Raw genomic sequence first — 20,101 nt, 5'->3', positions numbered from 1 at the left:
TGTTCACGGAAGCAAGCTCATATATATATTATATATATATATATACTAATCGGGCTTTGATTCGACACCTTCTCGCGATGGTCGCGAAGGCTAAGTGGCTCCAAGTCTACTTCACCCAGAAGATCTAGAAGGATACTTCGAGAACTTCGCGAAGTCTCCGGCGCTCACCGAGGAAGTCTCCTCCAAGGTTTCCATATACTAGCAGCTTTCGTCATATATAGCTACTGTCGTCAGTCCGTTCAAGACGCCGTGCATAAGTTGATTATCAACTGTATGCCAGATGCCGTCTATAAGCCTCCACGCGAAGATAAATGCTCAGGCTATTTACAACACAGAACGCCGCTGTATTATTAGTCAACGACATTTCATAGATCTTCACAGAAATCAACTATTCCGTATAAATTGCTAATATACAATCCCGGACGACGATACGATTATCTACATGCGCGACCATTACGCATATCTGCAGACAATTCAATATCGAAATTGAACAGCAGCCTTGTTACAGCGAAGTATAACTCTTAATCGCCAAAGTTTCTGAGAAGAAATATGTACAACAAGTTCAACGTTAATTCTACAATTATGACGATACATTCATGTATACAGTCTACAAGCTCACAACTTGCAAGTTGTTTATACCCTTATATATAAGGAAGTCGGAATTATATTCAAAACTGAAATTACTTTTCACGACAACCAGGAAAATAACCTACCCAGCATAAAATTACAGAGCGAGATATTTCGGCGCGGAGGTTTTCGCGATTACCATTAACCCTCGAAACACGTGGTCACTCGGATAACTTCGAAGCTACGGTGAAGACCGACGTTTATGCTAATATCAACGAATTTACAAGAATTTATTCAAGGTGGGTTTTTCCGCTACACCGTGACATCACAGCGCGGGTATTATACAGAATCAAAATGCCTTGTTCTGATTGGACCATGAGGGACAACGACCTACACAGAGGTTCGATCTCAATTCACAGTTCAAGACTTACGCCACAAGTGACAACTATATATCAGTGAACGAAAGCAAGCCTCATTACAGTCCAGTTAACCTGAACATTCATGATTAGACTGCCTTTCTTCAAGTTAGAGACCTCCCTGTCAAGTTAAGACGAGGGATCGGCAGTCAGGCGATTTTACATAAAGTTCAACGAGGACAGACACACCTGGTTGTTGCACCTACATCGTCAAGGACTTCGCAGTTTAATTACCTAGACGAAGATACAAGTGGATCTAAATCCACAGCGTTTCAGACTACAGCTGAATTTCATCAAGCGACTAACACAACTAGATGGTTAGTAAACCTACTAAACTTCTGTTTGGAGAATAAAACGGAAATTTCACGCCCAACCTGGGGATATGAATATAGTGCTCCAACACCTCACAAGTGAGGTTTATGAACACGCCTGGATGACATACTTGGACCCCATGATACGATGATTCTATCAAGTTGGCCAGCAAGAGCACTGTAAATTTATCTCCACCAAACCAAACAGGAGGAAAAAATGCAACAGATTATTTCCTCTATCATCAACTTACGCAGAGTGAAGTCTCATGTACTATATCTCCATTTGGATCAGAACTGTCATACTACGTGCATATCGCGGATGGACCTATTCCGACCCTCCATGAGCTTAATACTCATGATATTATAGCTTAACTTCTACAATTGTTCTACACAAATGTGATTGAAATAATGGAGGGTTATTTCTGAAACTGATATGGTGGTTGCAAACCATTATCTGAGAGATATCACCACCGAGGACGCCTCAGGTATACACCAATTGATCCCATGGTCCTCGCAGACAACAGCTGACAGTTCTCGGAGAAGATAAGTCAATCTAACAGATTTTTACTTATCTTATAACAATACTAAATAGCTTCATGCTATGTATAATTTACTTAAGTTCCTTTTATCATCACAGTACTATGATTATTACATCATACAATATATAAGTTAACAACTCTACAGAGTTTGTTATTATATATATTTACCTTAAGTTATTCATATCTTAAGAGTAATACTATGGTTACATGATAAATGCATTAGCTAACAAACTCTACAGAGTTTTTATTATTTTATACATAGCTTAAGTTAATTAAGCTAACAAACTCTAACGGAGTTTTACTATTATATAGGTAACTTAAGCTAATTATACCTTAAGCATAGTACTATACTCATATTATTAAAATATATTGGCTAACAAACTCTAAGGAGTTTTGCTATTATATAGGTAGCTTAAGCTTATTCATATCTTAAGCTTAGTACTATGTTTATATCATATAAGTAGATTAGCTAACAAACTCTAAAGAGTTTTTGCTATAAGTATCATCATATTTCTAAGCAATATGGTTATATTATAACATGTATTAGCTAACAAACTCTACAGAGTTTTAGCTATTATATATGTAACTTAAGCTTATTCATATCTTAAGCAGTACTATGTTTATATCATATAGGTATATTAGCTATCAAAACTCTAAAAGAGGGTTTTGCTATTATATATTTCAGCTTAAGTTTCATCATATTTTAAGCTTTATGGTTACATTATAACATGTATTAGCTAACAAACTCTCACGGAGTTCTTGCTATTATATATGTAGCTTAAGTTTTCCTTCATAAGCTCAATACTAGGTTTATATCATAGCTAACAAACTCTAAAGGGTTGTTTTTCGCATTATTATACAATTAGCTTAAGTTTCATCATATCTTAAGCAGTATGTTTACATTATAAAGCAGATAGCTAACAAAAACTCGATTTGAGTTTTGTTATTATATATATATAGCTTAAGTTTCATCATAACTTAAGCTCAGTACTATGTTTTTAACATAAAAGTATATTAGTTAATAAACTCTAAGGAGTTTATTTTGCTATATACTTTTAGCTTAAGTCTAATCTTATCTTAAGCTTAGTACTATGGTTACACTATAAACATATTAGCTAATAAACTCTACAGAGTTTTTGGCTATTATATATGTAGCTTAAGTTAATAATATCTTAAGCACAATACTATACTCATATTGTAAAATATATTAGCTAACAAACTCTACGGAGTTTTGCTATTATATATGTAGCTTAAGTTCATTATATCTTAAGCACACTACTATACTCATATTGTAAAATATATTAGCTAACAAACTCTACGGAGTTTTGCTATTATATATGTAGCTTAAGTTAATTATATCTTAAGCACACTACTATACTCATATTGTAAAATATATTAGCTAACAAAACCCTACAGAGTTTTGTTATATATATGTAGCTTAAGTTAATTATATCTTAAGCTCAGTACTATACTAATATTATAAATATATATTAGCTAACAAACTCTACAGAGTTTGGCTATTATATATGTAGCTTAAGTTAATTATAGCTTAAGCACAGTACTATACTCATATTATAAAAATATATTAGCTAACAAACTCTACAGAGTTTGGCTATTATATATGTAGCTTAAGTTAATTATAGCTTAAGCACAGTACTATACTCATATTATAAAAATATATTAGCTAACAAACTCTACAGAGTTTTTGCTATTATATATGTAGCTAAAGCTTATTCATATCTTAAGCTCAGCATTATATCTATATCATATAAGTATATTAACTAACAAACTCTAAAGAGTTTGCTATTATATAATTAGCTTAAGTTTAATCATATCTTAAGCTTAGTACTATGTTATATCTTAAAGTATTTTAGCTAACAAACTCTAAGGAGTTTATACTAGCATATTAACAAGCTTAAGTCTATTAGTCTTAAGCATTGTATTAATGTTATATATACTTTATCATAATAAGTACATGATAATAACCTTTTATATGGCAGCTGATAAGTTAGCAGCAGGAATTCATCAGTTCAGTGCCTTTATGAAGTTCCCATAGGGTTATTACAATCATCACAGTTCAAATCACTAATTATTAAAAATCCAAAGTATTAGATATTCCCACCTCCGCTCCTGTGAGGATGCTACAAGCAAAAAGAGCATGAGTCAGGATAAGGAAAAATATGTAATTTTTGGAGTAAAATTGATATTTTATACTTATCCTGACTCATGAGGTCAGCCCTCCCATCCTCCCCAAATAACACTTTGGATTTCCCTGTAAATTCAAATGTTGGGCTCAGTATATGAGGAGAGAGTGAGGCACATGGGTAGAGGTGGCGCCCTCGTTCCCGCGCTTGTGAAAAGGAGGTAACTCGTGGTGAATACTAATTAGTGATTTTAAATTGAAGGGAGCTTCAATTAGGGAGATACAAGTGTTCCACTATGTTCGCAAGAAGAAGAAGACAAGCAAAAAGAGCATGAGTCAGGATAAGTATAAAATATCAATTTTACTCCAAAAATTACATTTTAGTCTTAAAACTATATGTTCTTTTCTTCTATTTGTGTCAAAAAGTGTCAAGTATCATATAAAATAACCTATTGGGCTGACAGATTGTTTGTTCATTTTGAAAAAAATGCTGTATAAGTAAGCTTTTGACTTCCACCATTTATAAGAGCTAAAATATTAAATCACTCTTTCTTGGGCGAAAGATTCTGTGTTAGAATGTTCATCAAAGAAATTTTTTCTATAACTTTTGTGAACAAAATTTGACTGAGTTATTCCATAACATGGCTGGGTAGCATTGAGGTCATGTGATGGTAATCGTCATCCATCCTTGATTGCTGCAGGTTCCTCAAAGGAGGAGAAGGACAAGAAGAATGAGGAGACAGCAGCTCCACTACCTCGCTTGAGTGAACAACTGTCACTGGAAGAGTTGTGGCAGACTCTTGGGGATTGCTTGTCTGAGCTGGCTAAAACACCAGACCAGCATGCTGTGCTTATACTGCAGCCAGCTGTGGAGGCCTTCTTCATTGTACATGCAGGTCAGTTCTACTGAAAATGTATGCACAGTCTATAGCCATATTCATTGTAATTTGCAATCCAGGGCCATATAGAAGGAAAATTCAATTTCTTAAGATTGTCTTAGCACTAAGCGAATAAGTGGGTTAAGGTTTACTCTTTTATAAATACTCCAGCAGTGTGATGATGAGGGACACAGAAATGGGCTTTGCACACTGTAGACATGTGGGGAATCAAACAGAGGTATTCAGAGTGACAAGCAAACACTTGAACCGTTAGGCTACCCCACCGCCCCCTCAGCACTAAGAATACCAGGGGCTGAGTGTTAATTCATCCTGTCTGAGCTGTGGTTCTATTAAAAAACTATATGCATGAGTAAACATGTTTTTAGTTCCAATTAATTTCCTACCTCTATTACATCACTGCCATTAATCCTCTAGTTTGGCTTTCATTTAGCTTTAAAATCTTCAGGATTTCAAGAAAAGTCCTCTTCACTGGCTATTGCCCATAAACAGTTGTACATGTGTGAGAAAACAAACTTGTTTCATTTGAAAATTCTTTGAAAAACCTGTTTCATGTTCTAATGTACTTCTGGGAACTGTTTGAACGTAGGTGAGAAGGAAGTGAAACCTGTGGAGACGCATCCTCGTCGTGAGGATCAGCTGGCACATCTGAATGCAGAGATGGCACCTCCTTCCCCATCGGCCAGCAATAACCCAGCAGCCAGTGCTGAGGCAAGCATGCCTCTCACCAGGGAGAACTCCGTCGCATCTGTCTCTTCCCTGGCACATCTACCACCTGATGCTCAGAAGTTCCTCAGGTTTGCTGGTGAGTACAACTCATTAAAATCAACTTGCTTGGAGACCAGGGTAGTATTTATACCCGTCCTTGGAGCCCTGGTGGGTAGTATTGATGCCAGTGCTTGGAGACCAGGGTAGTATTGATTCCAGTGCTTGGAGACCAGGGTAGTATTGATTCCAGTGCTTGGAGATCAGGGTAGTATTGATCCCAGTGCTTGGAGACCAGGGTAGTATTGATTCCAGTGCTTGGAGACCAGGGTAGTATTGATTCCAGTGCTTGGAGACCAGGGCAGTATTGATCCCAGTGCTTGGAGATCGGGGTAGTATTGATTCCAGTGCTTGGAGACCAGGACAGTATTGATTCCAGTGCTTGGAGATCAGGGTAGTATTGATCCCAGTGCTTGGAGACCAGGGTAGTATTGATTCCAGTGCTTGGAGATCGGGGTAGTATTGATTCAAGTGCTTGGAGATAGGGGTAGTATTGATTCCAGTGCTTGGAGACCAGAGTAGTATTGATGCCAGTGCTTGGAGACCAGGGTAGTATTGATCCCAGTGCTTGGAGACCAGGGCCCCGTTCCTCAAAGCGATCGTAGTGCTACGACAGTTGTAAGTCTATGTTAAAGTATGGGAGTTACGATCATCTTAGCGCTACGATCGTTTTGTGGAACGGGGCCCAGGGTTGTATTGATGCCAGTACTTGGAGCCCAGGGCTGTATTGATCTTCAGTGCTTGGAGACCAGGGTTCTATTGATGCCAGTGCTTGGAGACCAGGGTAGTATTGATCCCAGTGCTTGGAGCCCAGGGTTGTATTGATCTTCAGTGCTTGGAATCCAGGCTAGTATTGATGGCAGTGCTTGGAGTCTTGGACGGTAGTATTGATCCTTTATGCTGATGGTAAAGGGTGTCTGAAGTGTGAAGATGACAGTGGATTTGAGAAGAGACCCATTTTCAGTTGTTTATTATAATTTGGTATCTGTCTTTGACATACGTTTGACCTGCTGCATGTTTGATATGTATGTAAAGTGCTTCTGGTATAAGTAATGGGTTCACAAATACTGAATTTTCTTTTTTCATTTTGTTTTGTTGAACATGATCTTTGATTTGATTGAGAATATGTTATTTGCTTTTGCTGGCATTTTCTCATGGTCCGGATTGAGGACAAAGGATCAGACAACAACTGTTTTAAGTAATTTCTGTTTTTGTGTCACTTGCAGAAACTCACAGAACTGTTCTGAATCAAATCTTGCGACAGTCAACGACCCCATTGGCTGATGGTCCATTCAGTGTCCTTGTGGACCACACACGAATCTTAGACTTTGATGTGAAGAGAAGATACTTCCGCCAGGAGCTTGAGAGGTTGGATGAGGGCTTGAGGCGTGAAGATCTTCCAGTTCATGTCCGCAGGGAAAATGTCTTCGAGGACTCTTTCAGAGAGCTTTTCCGCAGGTCACCAGAAGAGTGGAAACAGAGATTCTACATTGTGTTTGAAGGTAAGAATAACAGATCTGCAAGATGTTTAAAGACTGCAATTGTCATTCTAAATCTAAAGCATCTATTTCACAGTTACAGGCTGATGTCTGGATTAGTGATGACTTTGGCACTATGTAGCATTCATTCACAAACTCCCACAACCATTGACGTTATATAACCTGTGAAGATCCAGGTTAGAATTGGTCTTCAACAACCCATGCTTGTCATTGGAGGCGATGGGATCGGGTGGTCAGGTTCACTGACATGGTTGACACATGTCATCGTATCCCAATTGCATAGATGGATGCTAATGCTGGTGATCACTGGATTGCCTTGTCGAGACTCAATTACTTGCAGACAGCTGCCGTATAGCTAGAATATTGCTGAGTGCGGTGTTAAACAACAAACCAACCAACATTGAAGTTAAAGTAAACTATGTTCTAATTCCAGGGGAGGAAGGCCAGGATGCTGGAGGCCTGTTGAGAGAATGGTACCTGATCATCTCCAGAGAAATCTTCAATCCTAACTATGCATTATTCAAGACCTCTCCAGGGGACAGAGTCACCTACACTATCAATCCGTCTTCTCACTGCAATTCTAACCATCTCAGCTACTTCAAATTTGTTGGCCGCATCATTGCGAAGGCTGTGTATGACAACAAGCTTCTAGAGTGCTACTTCACTAGGTCCTTCTACAAACATCTACTTGGACAGCCAGTCAAGTAAGTGAATCTTTGTTATTCGTGTTCAAGGGTTAAATTACATTATTGGCATACCAGGTTAAGACTATCTAGTTATACAGTTGTACGTAGTAGTGTGTACTTGTAAACCCTCAATGGAGACGACGTATGTTGAGTGTGCCTTTGGTATGGTTTCAGATACACAGACATGGAGAGTGAAGATTATGCCTTTTACCAGGGTCTGGTCTTCTTGTTAGAGCATGGTGTTGCCGATCTTGGCTATGATCTCACATTTGCCACAGAGGTAAGACTTCTCAACTGTCAAAATGAATAGATAGAGAAAGTTCTTTATTTGTTTGATTTGGATCTTGGGACTGCTTCTTTTATTGAGTTGGTCCACTGATACACAAATATAATTTCGTTGTGAATAACATCTTGCAGCCTGCTGTCCACCTTGTAAACATTTTTGAATTAATCTTCTTGAGTGCTGTTTGTGAAGTCTGTGGTTTTGTTACTTCAGATAATGGAGTTTGGTGTGATGGAGACAAGGGATATTATCCCAAATGGACGAAATGTGCCTGTGTCTGAGGAAAACAAACGAGAGTATGTGAAGCTTGTGTGTCAGATGAAGATGACGGGAGCCATTCGGAAACAGCTCAACGCCTTCCTGGAAGGCTTCTATGACATCATTCCCAAGAAATTGGTTTCAATCTTCAACGAGCAGGAACTGGAGCTGCTCATCTCAGGGCTGCCAACTGTTGACATAGATGACCTTAAGGCCAATTCAGAATACCATAAATATCAACCGAACTCCCTACAGGTATGCAAACTTTGTCTTATGTTTCACTTTTGTGAAGGGCAGGATAACACTTTGAAGTGACATTGTTGATTTGGATCAATTATGACAAGGGAGTTTTGTCATAGTGCAATTTAACCACGTAAGCGTCTGTAATAGATAGATAGCCCTCAGTGTCACAGAATGGAACAGGTATGGAGGGCCTATGGGAATCCAGTTTTATGAATGAGTGACCTGGCTGATATTGTGTCATCATATCCAGATTATGTGGATTTTTTTTACCCCTCAGGCATGTAATGCGGGGGGATATAGTTGACACCTTGTCCGTCCATAATCATTTTGCTTCCTGAGCATAACTCAAAAACCGTTCAATATTTTTTAACAAATATTTGTAGATATATTAAACAGAAACTAAGGTGGTGCCTTTTCCTATTTACAGATTTTTGTCATTTTTATTTTTCTCGGTTTCCATGGAAACGATTTGGACTTAGTCTCAAAAGGGAGGGGTTGGCTTCGTTTCCAGAGCACAATTTGAAACCCTTTCAATATCTTTCTACAAGGCCTGGCAGACATATCAAACAGATCTTGAAGTGGTGCCTATTGTTATTTACAGAATTTTGGCATTTATACTTTTCATGATTTGCATGGAAACGACTTAGTCTAAAAAAAATTCAAGTTGGACTTTAAGTAACTGTCAGATGATTTGTTCTTTCAAATATGTGGGGGCCGGGGGGATTTGTCATCTTCTGATGACTCTTGTTTTATACTGTCGAGTTACTGGTTTGGGTAACATTTGCTTATATACCAATTGGGGTGGATATTGCTATTCTGCTACTAAATATGAAATGATTTTAGAACCAGATCGACAACTCTTGATAAGTTAGAAAATTATAAAAACATGTAAAATTATTTTCAGATTCAGTGGTTCTGGCGAGCTCTGCGTTCATTTGATCAAGCAGAAAGGGCCAACTTCCTGCAGTTTGTGACTGGCACTTCTAAGGTCCCACTTCAAGGTTTTGCCTTCCTGGAGGGAATGAACGGCATACAGAAATTTCAGATCCACCGAGATGACCGATCCACAGACAGACTTCCAACTGCACACACTTGGTAAGATGTGGCACCTTGCTGTTAGGAAGGCTTCAACATATTTTGAATTAAGTCAGTATAAAGAACACTGAGTTGTATGGTACAGTTGTTGTTTATGATGTCAACACATGTCCTTCATTTATCCAGAACTTGTTAAGCAGGTTAAGTAAAGCTCAAACAGTACAATTCAGGTTAACAGGTCAGAAAACATTCACTGAAGGATATTGTCTGTTATCTTATCTGTAATCTAATCCCTGATAGTGTAGTATCACTAGAGGTATGTCATATTCTGTCTTCGGGCGGTGGGGTAGCCTAGTGGTTCAAGCGTTCACTCGTCACGATATAGATCTGGGTTTGATTCTCCACATGGTACAATGTGTAATATTGGAATATTGCTAAAAGCAGTGTAAAACTAAAGGCACTCACTCACTCAAATTCTGTCTTAATTTCAGCTTCAACCAGTTGGATCTTCCAGCCTATGAGACATACGACAAACTGAGACATATGTTGCTGTTGGCTGTTAGCGAGTGTTCAGAAGGATTCGGCCTTGCTTGATTGAGTACCTAGGTTAAGTTGTACTGGTTCAGCATCTGAAGGGTCAACATGGATGAAAGCAGTAAGACTGTCAATTGTTACCCCTTCAGAATGGAACGCTGAGACAAGATACCTTCTACTTAATCCCACATTTGCTATTTATTATGATCGTGGTTCATATTGTTGAAAGACAAATTGACATAGTTTATTGTATTTAAATATTTTGCAACAGCAAAGAAATGATTGTATAAAATATGGTACAAAAGTACATAGAGCCTTTGAAAAAGTGTATTGCCTTTTGTGATTTTATACTGTGTATATAGAGAGAATGGACATGGATGTGATATGAAAATAGTAGAATTTATGCACAGTTTATTTGGGAGATATTATTTTGTTCTGCCCACTTGAGAAAACACAAAGTCCTTCCTTTGTTTTGATGTGATTTCCATCCACAGGTTCTTGGCATTGTTTGTATTTATGAGTTTAATTTTCTTTTGCTTGTACACGCCGACGTGAATTGTGTGAAATATGTTGTTTAAAGTTCTGAACAGAGGTTACTGCTCAAACTGTCAGTATCAGTTAGATGTGAATTACCTTTCCCTGAAATGACATATTTTAGACATATCTATCAAAGCATTATTTACTTTGTAACATGTACAGTACATGTAAGTCCCACTAATGTCATATTCAAAACATTTTGCACCTTCAAGATTTCAAAGACATTACATTATTTACTGTTGTGGCACACACTTATCACCAATATAATTCACTGCCAGAGGGAATTACAGATATTGCTTAAGTTACTATATCGGTTTCTGTAAAATGTACCAATAGACAAGGTGGTTTCAACATAATGTAAGGGGGGTGGTTCCTCATGTAATTCTTTAATACCACCTTAAGACTATGAAAAACAGTGTAATCTTTGGAAGATCATGTATAATGTTATTCACCCAATACTGACTGCAAAGCATCAAAGTGCGTTCTGCAGTTCTGCAGCGCTCTGCACCCATCTGAGAATTCCACTTTCTAGTACTGTTCAGAGACAACTTATGATGGTGTCATTTTGGACACACTATGAAGGAAGATAATATGTTACTTTGTTGACATGTTAAGTTGTTTGCGCACCTCTTATGGAGACGCGTAGAGTACGGTGAGAGTGACTTGATGGCACAGACTTGAATGTGACTTTATTCAATGGATGTAAATGGCATCACTATTTATGGCTGAAGAGGAGCCGTGAGGAGAAAGATTTTTATTGTATGCTTGAACAAATGATGTCGAGAGTTCCATATGGTGTATAATTTATTGATGTTTTAATCTGAAAAATCCCCGCAATTGTTTGAAAACAGGAATGTGAAATACTTCCGAAGGGGGCTGCGCTACAAACTGTAATTTGTAGACAGAATGTTTCAGATTTCTTCAGTTTCAATGTACTAATTGTCCACATGTATGTAAGTCAATAATGATTAGAATATTATGACTTCATGTTACTGGTTGTAATCTTTACCAGCTGTGTACAGCCTTGATAATGAACCTGTTATGTATATTTCTCAGTCATGTCCGTAGCACAAAATGACAAATGCAAGCATTTGAAATAAATAATTAATTTGCATTCTGAAATTGTAAAGTCAAATAACAAGGCATAAACTGAGAAATAAAACTACAGTTCCAAATATTTTGTGTCAGTACTATGTTCTTGAGAAGTCAGAAGAAAAATTATCTTCTGTGCAGAGGAAATTATATGAATGTTAGTGAGGTGAGGTGAAATTGGGTTTTATGTCGTGCTTGAGAATATTTAGCTCATATGAAGACATGTATGTGCGGCTGCTTGTACTAGCCCTGACTTCAGCTGGTTTTATAGTGCTAGCCCACAGAGATACCATGTCGCAGTGAAGCATGAATACCCCACTCAGACACATTATACTGACTCCGAGCCGACCAGTCCTTGTACCCATTAATGCCGAGCGCCAAGCAGGGACCAACAAGTACCATATTTGAACGTCTTTTGGTATGACGCGGTCGGGGATTGAACCCGCGACCTTCTGCTCTCCGGGGTGGATATGAATGTTAGTATTAAGCCCCGGTCAACAATGAGGCAGACCACTGGGCCACAATAACTACCTATATGGCTGACTGGATGCAGCATCTGCCTTCAGGGTTGGTGAATGGTTTGATCCCGTGATGCATCATAACTAAATTCCTTTCCTGTTTGAGTTCATTATAAGCATAGTTTATTGAATTTATAATGCACCCAAACCAAACGCTAATAGAATGCTCCAAGCTCTGCATTTTTACAGGGTCAATAGAATTGTGTAATCTCAACATTCATTTTCAGCTGCTTGGGGAGTATACATTCTTAGCTGCCTGAAAACTACCATAAGGTTAAGTCATATTTCTACCAATGTCACTTGTCAGAGGGCACTCCACATACACCATGTGCTTCAGTGAAGGGTGGTAAGCCCCAGAAGCTACACACTGACATTAGAAGTGAACACACTGACATTACCTTACTTCACTTTATGTGTGATCAATGTGGTACACTCAGGAAAACATGCCACCAGATAGGATCTGACCTAATATTGTACAAACACCTACTCCACGAATGTAAGATGACATGCTAGGTAATGAAATCGTGGAAAGTAGGGCTCGTCTCAAAAGTAAGGTAAGATATGAACGTGAAACTAAATGCAGGCAGTTTGGACATACGTAAAAAATATGTGGACAGCCATCGCCCCGTTACGGAAAGGCATCACGGATCGTTACCAGCCAAAAGTAAACCATGGTTTACGGTCTTTGTTCCTTACTTCAAGAACTGGGTGCTGTTGCACAAAACGATCATAGCGCTAAGGTGACCGTAACTTAACACAGATTTTCGCTAAGATTCTTTTGTACAACGGCACCAATGAGCATAATCCAATAATATGAGGAGACACAGTAGTCTTTGGTGAGACAGTTCGCTCCACAGTTATCTACCAAAGGGTTAACTTGACGCCTTCCTATTTACGTGAGACCCCAGAAATGACCTTACATAATACCCATGTGTGGAATCGAACCCGGTTTTCAGCGTGACGAGCAGACGCTTTTGCCTATAGGCGGGGCACACTAGAAACCAGAATCTTCGTGGGTTTAAATCCCGGTACACCACGATTGTGTTTCCGGGTTTGTCGGCACCATACCCGTGTCCGTGGGTTTTACCAACGCGGTAAACATCTAAGACATTGCCTAACTTCCTACATGTGTTTCAGCAACTCATGCTTGTCATAAGAGGCGGCTAACGGGATGAGACTCGCTGACTTGGTTGACATATGTAACCGTATCACAGTTGCATAGATTGATGATCATGCTGTTGATCACTGGATTGTCTGGTCCAGACTGACTTATCTACAGGTGAGGTGAGGTGATATGGGGTTTAACGTCGTGCTTGAGAATATTTCGCTCATATGACGACGTGCATGCGTGTGTATGTGTATGTGCGGCTGATTGTACTTGCCCAGACTGAAGCTGGTTTTATAGTGCTAGCCCACTGAGATACCATGCCGCAGTAAGCATGAATACCCCACTCAGACACATTATACTGACTCCGAGCCGACCAGTCCTTGTACCCATTAATGCCGAGCGCCAGGCAGGGACCAACAAGTACCATATTTTAACGTCTTTTGGTATGACGCGGTCGGGGATCGAACCCGCGACCTTCCGCTCTCCGGGCGGATGCTCTAACCACTACACCACGGAGGCGGTCGACTTATCTACAGACCGCCGTCATATAGGTGGAATATTGCCGAGTGCGGCGTTAAACAACCATCAATCAACCAATCATTCCTACGTTTGTCCCACACCAAGCTGTCATGCTGTCATAACTGAAATTTCTTTCAAAGTGGTTTTAAACCCAATTACCTCGCTCATAAAATATATGTATCACTTACATCAAACCGCAAGCAAAGCATTGATGTAAGCGATGCATGTTTTTATGAGCGAAGAAGTTGGGTTTAAAACCATTTTAAAAGGAATTTCATTTGTAGTAGGTCCTTTCATCCAGTCAGATAAGACCACGCTTTTCATATCTATCGATGTATTCTGAAACAATGGATTGATGATCGAAGGAAAGCTCTCTTAACCTTCGTTATTATGCACTCAGGAAATCCCTTGATTATTGAGCTTGTTTGGGATGTTTATCTGTCGCATAGACCTGAGCAAGCATGCACTGTCACGTGACATTTCAACGCACTTTGTATTGTCTCGTGACTTTGATATCGGGTTCGTCGATTATAGTGTAAACACTCGAACTGATCTAAGCATCTAGATACTGATGCAGTCACCACCGAGCGGACATGACCTCCTTGAAGTATATTCATGGTGTTGTTTACCTGGTAACTGCATTTTGTACAGCACCCAGCCATGAAACTACAACCCCCTTCATTAACAGTGTTCAAGTGGACATTGAACGTCTCAACACGGAGATGCCTCTCCTGGAAGAAAGAATCATGTCTAAAATAGAATTGGTGAAAACGTCGATGAGGTCTGAACTTCGCGGAACAATTCAGCTTCTTGTCACCCAAGCGGTGGACGAAATTCTCAAAGGAACGTCTCCCAATCCTACAGATCAGGTCAAAGCTACGGATGCGACTAATGATTTCAACTCACCCAGTGATTCCGTGTCTATCCACCCGACGAAGCAAGAGGAGAGTCCACTTCCAGCCCAACGTGAGAAAGTGGAAACAGAACCGTTCCTGGAACAAGGGGAGTCTTCTTCGGAAACAGACAACGCTACCTGTTTCAGATTTCAAGAAGAAGACGCACAGAAGGTCGTGAAGGAGTTGCAGGAGTGTAGAATGAGATCTTGTCGTGTTGAGGAGAAACTGAGACGAATGTTGTCTGAGATGAATGAAACGTGTTTGCAGAGTGAAAGGTTGGTGGAACATAATTCTGAAAATAGGCCAGCAACAGAAACTGACGCCACTTCGGGATTTTCTTCAAGTACGCCATCTTCAGGACTTCTGACAACGACTGGTAGGATGCCTCCTAAAGTTAATACCAGTGTTTTCATCGCTAAAACTCCTCGCTCAGGGAGACAGTTTGGTCAGCTCATAATTGAGAACAATTCTTATGTGTCCTACCCTTACATCAGTTGGCAAATCGTCACAGCTGTCGCCTACGTGAAAAAGTTGAAAAGACTTTTGATCGGTACATACAACCCCAACAGTATAATAACATCTAAACTACATACACATAAGGTAAGAACTTTAAGAGAAGTTGAATCTTACGGCATTGCGGTGGATGAAGAACGAGACGCCATCTTCATGACAACCAGGAGTCCTTTAGCCGCAATCAGCCGTATGACCACCCGAGGTAGACGGTACAAGGTCATCGTTGACCTGTCAACCTACGACCGACATCCACTTCGTATTGCCGTACATCCGAGGGATAAACGAATATTTGCAAATACGAAAGACAAGATTTTCACTGTGGGGTATGACGGTCGGAATTTTGAGACACTAATAAGGGGAAGGTCTATGCACAGCTTGACCCTGGACTCCACGGGGAACATATTGTTCTTTAACGACGACACCAGAGTTATGAAGATGTCGGTGTCCCGAAAGTTGACAAAGGAGGTAACAACATTTGGATCTTCACCGTGGGATTTGATATATTATAAAAACACCTTGTATTACTCTGTAGCACAATACAGTGACAGTGGAACTATTGGCTTGGTGAGCTTAATGGGTTATGGCAAAACACTCGAACTGCACAATGTAACCTACAACAATTTTGGATATGGTTTGAACATCTGTTTGATTCCATAACGTTGTTTTCTAATGGGAAGAACCATTACAATTGTTAGCTTCGATACCTTATAAGAATGGAGTGGCCTAGTGGGTAAAGCGTTCGTTCGTCACGCCGAAGACCCGGGTTCAATTCCCACATGGATACAATGTGTGAAGCCCATTTCTGGTGTCCCCCGACGTGATATTGCTGGATAATTGCTAAAAGCGGCGTAAAACTAAACTCTCTCACTATATCTTTTTGGACACAGCACCTAATGTCTTTCCTGATGGTGGACCATATAGATTCCTGTAGGTTCTTATGTGCACTGAGTGGTCACCGACAGTGACTTTCACGTGACATATGGCTAAATATCACATTTATCACATACTTTGTGTAACCTTTGTAACTGATGGCTGACACCTTGCATGTTCGACGACTTTCGTAAATGCTTTGTGTATTCACCGCTACTGGCTATGGGAGCCGTACCATTGTACACTTATAAGAGGGGTGAGTGCACGTGAAGCATATTGTGCTGACAGAAGTTGGACATCGTAAGGACGTAAAATCTCATGTCAACACACTACACTGTCAAATTACCCAATAGCTTCAATGTTGTGGTTCTGGTATATTTTTGTTTTGTTTTTTCTATACAGGCAATAGTAAAGGCACTACAAGTAAAGAACTTATTGAAAGGGTCAAAAACGGCTTTTACCCTTCCCACAAAATTGCATTGAGAATTCCTTTGTATGGATCACTGCAGTGATGTAAAATGTCACCCCGATTTCATGACAAATGCATCATTTCACACACTTAGCCAAATCTATGCCTATCATAGCTTTAAGCTATGGTGTACATATTCGGAGTTGATCAAACAATGCAGCATACACTGGAAAGATAGATATACGACGTCAGTAATAAAATGTGCAATACACCTTAAAACCAAGAATAAAGAGACTAAGTTACAACGTCACGCCCACTCTCTCCCCTCTCCCTGACCAAGTCTCACAGCTGAAGATTCCTCCCTGAAGGCCAGTTTCACTGCCTTGGTGGCGTGACGTCATATCTGGCGGTGTTGACGTCATGGGCTCTGTCCCTCGAACTTCTGTGTACTTGCACCCTGTTGTTGTTGACACAAGGAAAGTGACTTCAGCTGGGAAAAGCTTGAGGGGCTAAAAGACGATGTCAGTCCAATTTGACAGTTTCCACATGCAAATGCAGTCTCTAGATAGCTCTGTAATTGTGATAATCATGTTTCTGTGTTTATATTTCCACAAAAAATATTTTACGCTTAGAACTACAGCTGAACGTTTACCAAAGCATTTTGCCATCATGGGATAAAGTGAAGACTTGCCATAACATGACACCTAATATACCTTGCATTGTTAATTATTGCTGTTCTACATACATGGAGATGTATAAAGAACTGCAATGTAATAACTGACCTCTTACTCATAATCATCTAACTCCTTAAGTAACAACTTGCCCGACTGGCAAAAGAGGATACCACCAGCACATGGTTACATTAGGCACACATAATGATAAGTATAGGACCTATGATGTCACGTGACCTTCGCCATGTCGCTCTGTGGCAGGCTGGGATTCATTAAAGCAACAACAAAGCAATTATTCGTCAGTTGTATCTGTATTTCAAAGTTATGGCTTGTTAGTGTGTTTAATTTGTTGTTGACTCCATACACAGCAATGTTTTAAATATGTAGGAAGTCCATCACTATAAACACGTGAAGGTCCGCCGTTAGAATGAACCTATTCCAGCTATATGGCGGCGGTCTGTAAATAATGAAGTCTGGACCAGACAATCCAGTGATCATCAGCACGAGCACCGATCTGCGCAGTTGGGAACCGATGACATGTGTCAACCAAGTCAGCGAGCCTGACCACCCGACCCCGTTAGTCGCCTCTTACGAGAAGCATGGGTTACTGAAGGTTCATTCTAACCCGGATCTTTACAGGTAAGCGTAAAGTTTAGATTCAAAAGTCATGAACAATGTAGATTATACTGGAAAGTAAATAGCTCTCCTTTAAAAGATAAAGTTTATTTGTCGACATTTAAAGATCCTGTTATAGATGTAAAAGGGTAAAAATGCTCTTGTAAACACCATGGATCATATACTGTATATTAGTGAAATGCCTCGGTCAGAAATAATGTTTCGAATAAATGATAAATGATCTTGAAACATTACTGATGGAAATATGCTTCATTTGTTAAGAAAGCAAATTGTAAAAATGAAACAGATATATCAGAAAAAATTGAACATTTAGAGAAAAAGCTTCGTATTGATTATGAATATCTTGATTCAAAGAAAACAGAACTGCAATATAAGCATAAAAATGCAACAATGATTCTTAATTACGCAGACGCAGTCATACAGGAACAAGTTAATTACAAATTCTTGACCTGGCATGAAAATGGTCACAATATCTATGTTAAAGTACACCCCGAGTTCGCCTATTTACACAAACAAACGTCAAATCAGTTTTGACGCGTTGTATATTTCACAAAGGTATTCGACAGCACTGGCACGTGATGTCATGGTTACGAATTCAACCAATCAGAGCTCACTTCCGTTGCACGAGTTCTTCATGCGCGTTAACTCAAGACAACTTGGAAGCAGAAGTGACGTTTTTCTCGGTCCTTGTCACGTAAATTTCGACAAGCAGGTAAGAATATTCTTTTAAACCGGCGGTGAAAATATGCTAAGGCAATTGCCGATATTGATAATTCCACAATTTAGACGCTTAATGAATTCTTTAGGGAATATTTGGTGTGATAGGTGTATTGTAATTTCTGAAGACCATCTTTCTTTTTCAAGGCAATGACTCGTCTTGTTTTGACTTTTGCGGAAGGTTGAAAATGAGCATGTGCATGTAAGAAGCTCAGGTAGGCGTCTATATATAGCTCGGGGTGGAAGAGTGAAGGGGTTGTCACGAGTGGACGGTTGCGTTCTCCATATTGTTCATAAACAATAAACATAGCCAACCTTTAAATCACTCCCTGCTTTGGATAATGTTGGCAGGCGCGTAGCAAGCCATTTGTTTCGTGAAAGCCCGATAGGTTGCAAAGCTTTATTTAGATAGCATTGAGGGCTTGCCCAACCTTTTAAGCAACAATAATGTGTAAGCCCGGGCTTTTTTCATAATGGTAGCTACGCCCCTGGCTTGAACTCGTTTCACATGTGTATGTGTGAAGAGCATGACTGCAACGTGTCCCGCCATGTACAAGAGTGGGGCATTGCTATTTCAGCAGTCGTCTGATGACGAAGTACGACATCTACGCGTGTTCAGCACATGCATACATGTATCGTAGGTTTTCACCTGTTTCATGGCATGATCAATAACTTTAGACTATAGTAACATGAAAGAATAGTGGTGGTAGGGTGGTCCTGAACGCATTGTTTGCTGTCGTTTGAATCGTTGTTCCGTCAAGGGTATTTACTGGATGGAAACATGAAGCCTTCTGAAGTAATGAAAAGACCTACATTGTATGTAGCGTACTGGTTTTGTTTGAACATATTTTATTCAGTGTTGAAATGGATTGGGCACAAGTTATGTAACTTATTACCGCCCGCTCCCATCAGAAACATGAACAATAATGAACGGACGTAATGGATGGACATAATAATATTGAGACAAATTATTGATTAATTGAAGCGCTTACTTCGTACAATGTATTTATGCACATGTCTAAAGATATTTTCATTGATAGTATTTGGCAGAGCAGGGTTGCCGTAAAGAATGGTATCAATGTCTAACTGAACTTTTGATAGTTCAAAGTCTTTCTTCTGGTCTGTAGGCGTTTTTGGAGTTAATAATGACTTTGAGTACAAGACATTTATTTTTGTTGTCAAGAATTTGGCATAGTGAATATAATCCCGCGAAACAGACCTGTATTTCTATTAGTGTTGGGAATTGGTTAAAATCTCATAATTGATGATTGGTTCATTACAACCGATGAATCATCGAAAATAATTGGTTAGCGTCATTTATCAAATTTTCCTGGTTATGTTTCTTAATGCACAAAAAATAAAGAAAAAACATGTAGTTCTTTCGGAATTTTGTTTTCAAATTGCACACAATACTTTTGCAAATTTCACATCTTTACAGGA

The 20,101-nt window shown here is 39.4% G+C and overlaps 1 protein-coding gene across 1 annotated transcript in view; it reads left to right on the top strand.

Moving 5' to 3' along the window:
- LOC124276491 (E3 ubiquitin-protein ligase HUWE1-like) overlaps positions 1-11,887 on the top strand; it is a 123,367-nt gene extending 111,480 nt beyond the window's left edge. Inside the window, 8 exon segments of the mRNA XM_046712122.1 lie at positions 4,678-4,872; positions 5,462-5,677; positions 6,864-7,139; positions 7,570-7,840; positions 7,997-8,102; positions 8,319-8,618; positions 9,511-9,701; positions 10,133-11,887. Coding sequence (XP_046568078.1) covers positions 4,678-4,872; positions 5,462-5,677; positions 6,864-7,139; positions 7,570-7,840; positions 7,997-8,102; positions 8,319-8,618; positions 9,511-9,701; positions 10,133-10,235 — 1,658 coding nt within the window. The 3' untranslated portion in view covers positions 10,236-11,887.
- Positions 11,888-20,101: the final 8,214 nt, after the last annotated feature.

The sequence above is a fragment of the Haliotis rubra genome, unplaced genomic scaffold, assembly GCF_003918875.1.
Source record: "Haliotis rubra isolate DU_JTF1 unplaced genomic scaffold, ASM391887v1 Scf21, whole genome shotgun sequence".
Lineage (NCBI taxonomy): Eukaryota > Metazoa > Mollusca > Gastropoda > Lepetellida > Haliotidae > Haliotis > Haliotis rubra.
Note: the sequence above shows the minus strand (reverse complement) of the source record. Positions and strands in the feature narration are given on the sequence as shown.